The following is a 10,685-nucleotide window of genomic DNA, read 5'->3' on the forward strand; positions in this document are numbered from 1 at the left end:
AACAGACAAATTAACAAGTCACTAAGCACTCACAGGTTACTTACCATACAGCAGACAAATTAACAATGCCCACTGATAAACAAGTCATTAAGCACTGGCCATGATAAACAATGACTACCATCCACTAATGAGAACACACTCCAACACAGTGGCTAAAGCAAATTAAACAAAGACAAAGCACTTAACCAAGCTTAACAACTTGATAAACAAAGGAGTAAGCACTGACCACAATAAACAATGTGTGGTCAGAACAAGCTAAAAAATCCACTAATGACAAGGCATGTCATAACAGGCTAAACAAATACCAAGCTAAAAAATCTTAAGAGCTTGATAAACAAAGCATTAAGCAAACAGCTTCCTTTACACATGATGTGAATCATACCTTAGCACATCCAAGAAACCTCCTGCCCGTGTGCATCCCTTCAAATGCTACAAAGCGTTCGGCCGGCTCACCGTGTTCACACAACATATTCACATCTGCGTCAGTACCATTGAAATTCGGATCGTGCATCGTAGCTGGAAGCTGCGGGAGCAAGCAAAGAGAAGGCTAGGTTCAGATCGAGCTCAGTGAAAAAATCCCCAATTCACTAATCCTAACCCTAGCTCTAGGTATCTAACCAACTGACCTTGATGATGCCATCGCAGGAGGAGGAGATGTTCAGGACTGAATCCTCACTGGTCTCGTCGCTCCACGACACCATGGCACCGGGGAGCAGCAGAACGGCAGTAGGCGGTCTGGCGGCGCCGGGGAGGAAGAATAGAGTGAGGAGAGGGCGAGGCAGAGGCGAGAGTGTGAGGAGAGAGCTGGATTGAACCTGTTTTTACCCACACGCCGGAGCAGTAGCGGCCGCCACGCTGTTAGACGGCGTGAGCTCGCGGCCGTGACGCCACGTCCCCAAAATCGAGCCTCACCTGTCATAATAGTGCTTAAAATGCCCCAACAGAAGGTTTGGTGTTTTCTGCAAATGATTAGGCGCGAAATCAGTGTTTTCTGGCACAAAAACGTAGAAGAGTCTTTTCTGCCACCCTAGGCTTCAATGTGGTGGTTTTTTGCAATTCACTCCCTTAAATTTGATTCGGTCTTAAATTTGATTCGGTCTTACTACACAGTAGTGGTAATGCTCCCTGTTACCAAGCGTATTCCAGCCATACTGTCCCCCGAGATCTGCAGACTGGAACTTATCTCGAATGGTAATTTATGTGATGCCACGTGCAATTCATACATCTGATAAAAAGAGAAAGAAAAAGAAGGTGTCAGCCGGTGAGCAACAAAACTAGGACAGCTGTTAAAAGATGGAAGTAGTTATAACTAGGCGTAGCACATACAAAATAACTAGATAGGGCTAACCATATCAGATCCATCAAAAATAGAGAACTAACAACAAAACTAGGGTGCAGTTTGAGAGCTGAAAAGGAAAAAAAAGCGTAGTTGTGCTACTAAGGTAGCCTTTTCGGAATGAAAAGAACAAAGAAATGTAGTAAGAGAAAAATAATGTACTGAAGCAAGAAATATTGAAAAGAGTAATGAAGAAAAATAATGTACTGAAGCATGAACTAACATTTCTCTTTTTCTCTCAATCTGCTCTGAAACCTTGTTCAATAATCTACTGAAGAAAAAATACTAAAAAACAATCTTTTTCGCCTATCCACAAAAGCAGAGTAGATTCGTAAAGGATTGTCAAGAACAAAGCCATCAATCAATCAATAAAAACTGAAAAGTTGTACCTAAATTTCAGGTGGTTAGTGACAGAGAAACATTTTGGGTTGATGGTTGACCTTAGCCTCACATTTTTAAAACGCACACGTACACGTCATGGTGATAAGCTCTTTCATTAGTGAGATGCTTACAGATTTGCCATCAGAATATAGAGGGGTTTTGGTTTTTTTGGCTGCTATAGCCACTGAAAGTGACACCGCTTGAGCCCCGCCGGCAATAGGCAGTTCCTTCTTGGCTGCTACAGCCACTGGAACTCTGGAAGTGACATTGCTGTCGGCAGGCTTGTTGGCGCCCCCACGCAAAATATGATTTCACAGCATGTATCTGATCATGGTGCGATTCGACGCCACTGAAACCTCATTCGATCCATGGGTTCTGAATGATGAAGAAAATAAAATGAAGACTAAAAACTGAAATGATAAAGTGAATAATAGACTGAAAACACATAAACTGAATATAGACTGAAGAAATGGCAATGAATTAAAAGAACAATGAATTAAACAAAAGAAATCTAGAATAGAAAAAAAACCCTGATATCTACGCTCTGTATCAAAAGTTCACTAACAATTCAACAGAAAGTTTACTGAATGTCAACCGTTAAGTTGCCCCTTTTCGAATCATGCATGTTAGTTTGCAACGTCCATAAAATCCAGACAAGAACGCTCTGCGTCAAACGATTGCCAAGGAAAACATCTGAATGAAGAGATTACCGCTCAACTTCTACCCTCTCCCTTTCCTGTTGACAGGCTCACTGACAAGCATGCAGCATAGACTGCCAAAAAAGAAAAAGGAAAAATTGAGGGACTCAACATGGACTAATGAATAAAGAGTGATGACGGAGAGAGTTAGCTCATGTAAATTGCAGATAGAGCAATGAACATAAAAACTGAACACTAACAAAAATGGGTGACTGAATAAATAGAAATGAACAACTAGAGCCTAAGATACTATGGTAAGACAAAAAATGAAGGGAATAACTAAAATAGGCAGATACTGAAGACATAAATAAAAAGTTTGAGATCACAGTCCTCTTTGAAGGAAATAAGCTAGTGTTGCTGAACTCCTTGAGCAGTTGATATATGCACCAGACAGTGAGCCAGCCTGGTATTCATGCGCATCACTACACTAGTCTAACCCAATAGTCCACCCCTCACCCTCAGCTTGTTTATTTTGGCCGCACTAACAAAGATCTCCCCAACAATGCAGCAACTTCATTGTTCACGAGGAGCCAAGATTCGTTCGGATTACAGGCTATACAATTAGGGACCAGCTTGTCGGCAACAGAATAATTGGTCATGAACTGATGCCCTTGGTTTTTCCGCCGTTTTGCTCAACTTGATTATGAAGCAGAAACCAAAAACCCTTATTTAAGCTGGAGGCACCCCATCGAACCTGAATTCTCAGTAAGCCCGTCACTCTCTAGTTTGAAGCTCCCAACTAAGCTTATCATTCCTGTTGATTTCATTTGACGCACTTTATCTGCGCTAACTTATGACTTTCATGTCAAGCAGACTCTGGTGTTGCCCGATTCTCATTCTTGCACAAGGTGTCAATACAGAAGCAGTTATCTGCTGACTCGCTGAAGTACGACATAACATCATACACAAGGACGACACGCCTGCTTTACCATGCTTTCCGGATGATATTCACCTACATGTACACACAAGTCGTATGCTTCGCCCAAAAAGTCGAAAGTAGTACCAACCGGCATGATCATGTTTTCAGTTGGGTTCTCTCTGCAACACCTGACAGCCTTCTCGGTCATCTTTTACCAGGTTTTGTACTAGCGGCAAAATGTTACAAAATGAACGAAGTGAATTATCTGAATCAAGAAAAGAAATGTGGAACCAGTAGTTTCTACTAGCTTCAGAGTTCAGACCATCTTTTACCAGGTGTACACTACAGACTGATAAATCCAGATGACAATGACACCTACTACTGTTCCCATTCAACACTTTTTACTTTTGTATTTACAGGACTACAACAGTTTCAAACAAGCCCCAGGCTAACAAAACCTATCATGATATCCCTTTTCCAAGCATGATCAGATTAGCACTCCACTAAAGTAAGACTCCAAATATCATGTTCATGTAGTAAGCACAATGGACACCAACATATGTGCATTGTGCAAAATAGATTAAAGACCACCAGTACATTTCGTGACAAAGAGATCTGTAGGAAGCAGATCAACAATCTAAATATCAGACTTTTCCAACATAAAAAATAACAAGACCAAATAATACAAGTCATGTACAAAACCTGAAAACAATACAGCTCACATGCAGAAACTAGATTAATTTAAAATTGTAGGAACCTGAATTTTGTTCACAGGCTAAACCAAACAGAAATCACAATTTTCTCATGTAAGGTTTGAAAGAGATTAATCAACTGATTTGTATATTTAAGTTCCATAGTTTTAACTAGCTTTGAACACACACAAAAAGGTACTAGTGTCCAATTGCACCAAGTAGAGGTACCGAACTATCTGAATCAAGTTTGAGTGTAAAATGTTACTTATAAAATTTGTCCCCACAATAACCAACTAGTGTACACCAAAACCAAACAAAAAAGATCATGGTCAAGCAGCAAAGAGTATCTACACAAAAATTTGTACGAACCTGAATGTTCTTCACAGGTTTAATCAAACAAATATCACAATCTTCTATGTTAAGGTTGAAAGGAGATTAATCAACTAATTTATTTAGTTAAGTTGCATAATATTTGCTAGCTTTGAACACAATTTTTTTTACTGAAGGCAACTGGCACCAAATAGAGGAACTAAATTATCTAAACCAAATAGGACAGTAGCATGAAACTAACACTTCTCATATCAAGGTTGAGTGAAAAATGTTACTCCTTGTGAAATTTGTTCACCCAATAACCAACTGGTCCACACCAAAACCGAACCAAAAAGATGATGGCCATGCAGCAAATAATATAATCCTAATTTCTGGAGAACCACCAATAATCCAGGTAAGAATAATCAGTGACTAAATTGTACTCCCTCTGTAAACAATATAAGAGCATTTAGATCACTAATTTAGTATTCTAAACGCTCTTATATTAGTTTACAGAGGGAGTACTGTGCAAATGAATAAGCTGAATCGAGGAGGGATTATATCATCCAAACAATCACGAAGTTCTAGGTTGATGAGTACTTCAACACCACATTCGAGAAGATCTGACCAAATGAAAATAACAGTTGACCGTAACGAATCAAATCAGCCGTGAACAGAAACCAAACCTCTCCAGCCTTTGATTCATCTCTGCAGAACTACTACCCTCCTGCTTCTACTGCAACTAAAGGAGAACATACACACATACCAAAAGCAAGATCAACTGCTACAATAAGAATCAATCAGGACACTGAATCCACCTCCTATTAAATGATGAATGATGGAACTCATGAACTCAAATCAGACCTTCCTCAAACCCCCTTCGACATGATCTCCACATACCAAATTCAGTCCTGCAACCAATGCATGGAGGCCAACACAAATGAATCGAACAAACCACAGAAAAGGCACTACCCTGACTCGGTTAAAGAGCAAAGGTTTGCCCATGAGACCAAACCTCCTAAATATATCGTGCAACCGACAGGCGCAGAAAACCAACACGGGGATCAAGGGTACATATAATGGACCGAACCTAGAGAGAGATATTGCAAACCAAACGATTTAAACAGATTCCAACTCACTACCAGAGTACGAGTGATGGTGCAGAAAACCGTCAGTGACCAAGTTAGGGTGCAGACCGTAGTCGGAAGTAAAGGGAGTTCGCACGGAAGTTTTACCCAGGTTCGGGGCCTCATGATCGAGGTAATACCCTACTCTTGCTTTGTTTTGGATTGATGTGGGAGGACCTCGTGCGAGGGGGTTACAAGTGGAGGATGATGAATGCTACCAAGGTCTGAGCAATGGAACAGATGCCTCGAACTACCCCTATCCTCGCCTTATAAAGGGGATGAGAGCTAGGGTTGATAGGGATCCTAACTGACTTTACTGTAAGAGCTTCTTGGCGTGCACGCCAAGGATAAATTTTATCTCCAAGCCTAGACCCCTGGACCGATCGCTGGGTAAGGATGTCGCTAGGCCTCTTGGGCCCTGAAGCCATCCAAGTCTCGAGCTTCCCGGTGGACGAGCCACCCTCGGTATATTGTACCATCAGTAGTGGCCGAGCTTGTCTGGAGTTGTGGAGTCTTGCTGCCTTGAGAACGAAATCCAGGCAGGCTCTTTTTCAGTGATGGAGACAGTCTAGCTCTCGGTAGCCCAACCTCAAAATCTATGTAGTTGGCTATCGCGCGCCCCCAGCAACGCATCTTTGTGGCTTCGTAGCTCCTGATTTTGTGGTGCCGCGATCTAGCGGCTTTGCATCTTTCACCTTCATGGCTTCGCGGCCTGCGTCTTTGCAATGTTGCGGCTTCACGTCTGCATGGCCTCCGGCGTCGCATCTTCGCAGCTTCATGGTTGAACGGCCTCTGGTGGCAAGTCTTCTTCAAATCATTTCTTGCTAGCCATAGGAACCTAGGCGTCGCTGCCACTCGCCTTGTCACATCCCGTCATCACTGTCAAAAGATAGGGAGATGGCCAGTCGGTTTCGCTTTGACCGCTGCAACATGATGATAATGCCTGGATCTCTGCGCCCACATCCTGTGTAGTGGGAAACCGCGAAGGAAATGGGGCATATGTCGACCTACCGAAGCCATTGCTTGGGTTTCCCGGTGGGATATAAAGAGGGGGGAGAGACATTTCCCCACTTCCTCTGTTCCTCTCGCAGATCCCGCTACTGCTTCTCCCTCTCCTGTTGGAACCGCCATTGTCGCAAGCTCTTGCTCCTCGAGCCCTCCCTTTCTTTCCTTCTCCACCCAAGCGAGCCGCTGATGGTGCAAGGCAAGGGAGACCATGGTGTCTTTCAGACATGACATTTCTGAATCTAATAGCACTAATAGAGACAGCAGGCTATGGAGAGGATGACTACATGTACTTTGTTAGGGATGCTGGCTTGGGGGTAGCTGGTTTGGAAGAGACCTGTGATGATGACAAGGTTGATGAGATGCTAGACCACATTGCCAACAGAGATCAGACCATAGTTAATGTGACAGTAGTTAGGGGTAGTGAGCCCAGACCTGAAGATTTAAACATAGGTCATGTTTGTGAGCAACAAGTCCCTATAGATAGTGTTGGAGAGAGGACTGTGTATGAGGTCAGTGATGAAGGTGTGGTGTACAGGTCACCATCCAAAAAAACAAGGAGAGTTGCACAAGTTGATGAGCAGGAGGCACATCCAATATAGTTTTACTCCAGAGAGCAGAGCACACATCTGATTATGCAGAAACATATAGATATGGATCAAGGAAATGCAGGAGATGTTGATTTGGAGCAAGAGGAGTTGGAAAGAAGTATGGAGCTTAAGAGGAGGAATAAAATACAGAGGTATAAGAAGCATAAGAAGAGTGTTGAGAGGGTGGAGGCAATTAAAAGAAAACTTCCTGTTTTACTAACTGAAGATGACTGTGACTTGGAGCAAGATGAGGATTTCATGGCTAGGATGGCTGAGATGAGGAGGCAAAGACAGGACCCATTTTTACACTTTGAAGGTGACACTGATGTTGAAGAACCTTATGAGCTAGAAGAGTGCATGAGGAACATGGAGAGGATGAGGAAATTGAAGAAGGGGTGGTACCACAAGGGGAAAAGAGGAAGAAGATGAAAGTAAAAAAGGGGCCAACTAGTAGATCACATGCAAGTTTGGAGCAACAATTTGACGATGTTTGGGTGCCATCATCTGATGAGGATCCAAATCCTGGTGATTTGAAGGAGGAGGAGGATGATGGGGCAGTACCCCTAGCTTTTGTGCTTGGCAGTAAGAGTAGGGCCAAAAACCCCAAACCAAGAATCTTGTATGATGAGGATAGAGAGAGCCCAGAGATGCAGTTTGTAAAAAAGCTTTGTTTTGAAAGTGTTTACCAATTTAGAAGGGCACTTCTCACATCCCACATAGCTCAAAACAGAAACTATGTGTTTCATAGGAACTGCAATGACAGAATCATAGCTATTTGCAAACATGAAGATTGCCCTTTTTTCATTGCAGCTTCTGTGTTGGCAAATGAGAGAACTTTTTGCATTAGAAAGGCAAAAAATTTGCACACATGTCTAGCTGTAGCAGAGAGCACCAAGGTGACTACCAAGTGGGTCACACATCAGGTGTTAGAAGCAATAAGAACAGACTTGAACACACCAATAACTACAATAATGCAAAACCTGAAGAGCAAGTATGGAGTTGAGATCAGCACTCATATGGCCTACAGGGCTAAGAACAAAGCAGTTGAGATGGTGCACGGAGATCGGACGGGTCAGTATACCAGAATCAGGGATTACTTGCAGGCTATCTTGGACACAAATCCAGGTAGTAGGTGCATTGTCACTACTAAGTTCTTAAAGGAGCATCCAAGAAAAAATCCAAGGTTCCATGGTCTGTTCATCTATTTGAATGCTTGCAAGGAAGGATTTTTGAATGGATGTAGACCATTCATAGGTGATTACTTTACTTTCTTTACTTTGCCTTGTTTGAATGCCTTGTTTCTGACTTGTGTTGTGTGCCAATGCAGGTGTGGATGGATGCTTCATCAAGCTGTCTACTGGCCAACAAATCCTGGCTGCCACAGGAAGGGATGGGAATAATAACATATATCCCATTGCTTTTGCAGTTGTGGACAAAGAAGACGCAAACAGTTGGACTTGGTTTCTATCTGAACTGAAGATAGCAATTGGTGGAGAATCAGGGAGATTTGGTCATTACACCATAATCTCTGATAGACAGAAGGTAATTCCCATGTTTAGTTGTATTTTATAATATACATTGCTTCATAATTGCTTAGTTCATAATTGCATAGTTCACAATTGCTTAGTTCATAATTGCATAGTTCACAATTGCATAGTTCATAATTGCTTAATTAGTTGTTGGTCATATACATTGCTTAGTTGTGATTATGGTGATTTCTCCAAACAGGGCCTTCTTAAAGCTGCAAACAATGTATTCCCCAACTGCCCACATAGATTCTGCCTTAGACACATCTATCAAAACTTCCAGACTGCTGATTTTAGGGGGTCAGAATTAAAGAAGTACATGGATAAAGCTAGTTACTCCTATACTGAACATGACCATCTTGCTGCAATGGATGCTCTTAAAATGAGTGCAAGGCTGCTTGGGCTTGGCTTAACAGAGTTCCTAGAGCTACTTGGGCTAGATTTGCAATGGACTTCAATTGCAAAACTAACCTAGTTGTCAACAATATTAGTGAGGTATTTAACAAAATGATATTAGATGTGAGGGGCAAACCAATAAAGAGCATGATAGAAGGAATCAAGACTAAGTTGATGGTTAGGTTCAATGGCAATAGGACTAAGACAGAGGTAGCCAAGTGGGATATATGCCCAACATATGCTAAGTTGCTTGAAGAAGCAAAGAAAAAAATCTAGGAACTGTCAAACATTGATGGCTGGGCCAAATATCTACAAAGTGACAAGAAATGAGAAAACTTATTCAGTTAACCTGTAGCATAGGACATGTGGGTGCAGGAAATGGGACATGACTGTTGTCCCATGCAATCATGCAGTATCAGCTATCACCAAAGCCAAACTGAGGCCTGAAGACTTTGTACATGACTTTTTCAAAAAGCCAATGTATCTGGCAGCATACAACCCCATCATATTCCCTGTACCAGGACAAGATCTGTGGCCCAAGACCAATAGCAGAGACATAGAACCTCCAGTGTTCAAGGATAAGCCAGGGAAGAAGCAAACCTAGAGGAGAAGGAGCCAGTTTGAGCCACCAGCACCCAAAGATACATCTAGGATGGCTTCAATTACATGCAGCAACTGCCAGCTTGTAGGTCACAGATACACATCATGCAAACAGCCTCTAAAACTAGGGTTAGCATTGAGAAAGAACAAGAATCAGGTTTGTACAAGCACCAGGTTTAGCCAGATTTTGTTTTCTAACACTTGAATGTATTAACTTGCTACAATTCTTATATGCAGTCTAACAACAAAGAGGAGGGTAGCACACAAGGAAGCAGGGCACCAATAGCACCAAGGGGATTAACAAGTGCAGCACCAAGGGGAGCACCAAGGGCAACTTCTTCAACATCTCCAACACCAAGGGCAGCTTCTTCAACAGCTCCAGCACCAAGGGCAGCTTCTTCAACTACAGGTGCAGCAACAAGGGCAGCCAGCTCAACTCCTGCCAGGAGAGCTTCTTCAGCTATAGCAAGTAGGAGAGGTTCAATAGCTACAACATCCACATCAGCACCATTCTTGCTACCAAGACAAAGAAAGCAACCCAGCAGGCTGAAAGACTATTTCTATGCTTCTGGGAACTGATGTTGAACCTTGATGATGATGTGATCTAGCTAAACTAGTAATTGCTAAGATCTATTTTGGCAACAACTTGTGGTACTGTAATCTGGCTGAACTAGTATTTGCTATGTTGTTGGATCTGGTTTCATGATGATGTGATATGGTACTGTAATCTATGAACCTATGAATCTATATGATGCAATGTACTTAAGCCTCTCTATTTATGTCAAGTTGGCTTGTTATTATGGCCATTACAATGTTCACTAGTAATTGTTATATGATGCACTGTTAGCTTGTTGTATTGTTTAGGCCATTACAATGTTCAAGTTGGCTTGTTGGATCAAATCATCGATATATCGACAAGATGAGGCTCAAGGTGACACCTAGGGTCAAAACAATCGATATATCAACAAGATGAGGCTCAAGGTGAAACCCTAGGGTCAAATCATCGATATATCGACAAGATGAGGCTCAAGGTCACACCCTAGGGTCAAATCATCGATATGTCGACAAGATGAGGCTCAAGGTGACACCTAGGGTCAAATCATCGATATATCGACAAGATGAGGCTCAAGTTAACCCCTAGGGTCAAATCAGCGATATGTCGACAA

The 10,685-nt window shown here is 42.2% G+C and overlaps 1 protein-coding gene across 3 annotated transcripts in view; it reads right to left on the bottom strand.

Moving 5' to 3' along the window:
• Positions 1 to 1,107: 1,107 nt before the first annotated feature.
• Positions 1,108 to 10,685, bottom strand: part of LOC119318059 — a 27,178-nt gene continuing 17,600 nt past the window's right edge. The window contains exons 4-5 of one of the 3 annotated variants that reach the window (XR_005153919.1): positions 1,849 to 2,092; positions 1,108 to 1,225 (exon numbers count right to left, since the gene is read on the bottom strand). Coding sequence is in view for 1 of the 3 variants with exons in the window: in XM_037592561.1 (XP_037448458.1) it covers positions 2,029 to 2,092 (64 nt within the window). In the remaining 2 variants the exon portion in view is untranslated. Of the gene's footprint in view, positions 1,226 to 1,738; positions 2,093 to 10,685 lie in introns of those variants that run through there. The other 2 variants (XR_005153918.1, XM_037592561.1) reach the window with 2 other exon arrangements.

Source organism: Triticum dicoccoides, chromosome 6A (genome assembly GCF_002162155.2).
Source record: "Triticum dicoccoides isolate Atlit2015 ecotype Zavitan chromosome 6A, WEW_v2.0, whole genome shotgun sequence".
Lineage (NCBI taxonomy): Eukaryota > Viridiplantae > Streptophyta > Magnoliopsida > Poales > Poaceae > Triticum > Triticum dicoccoides.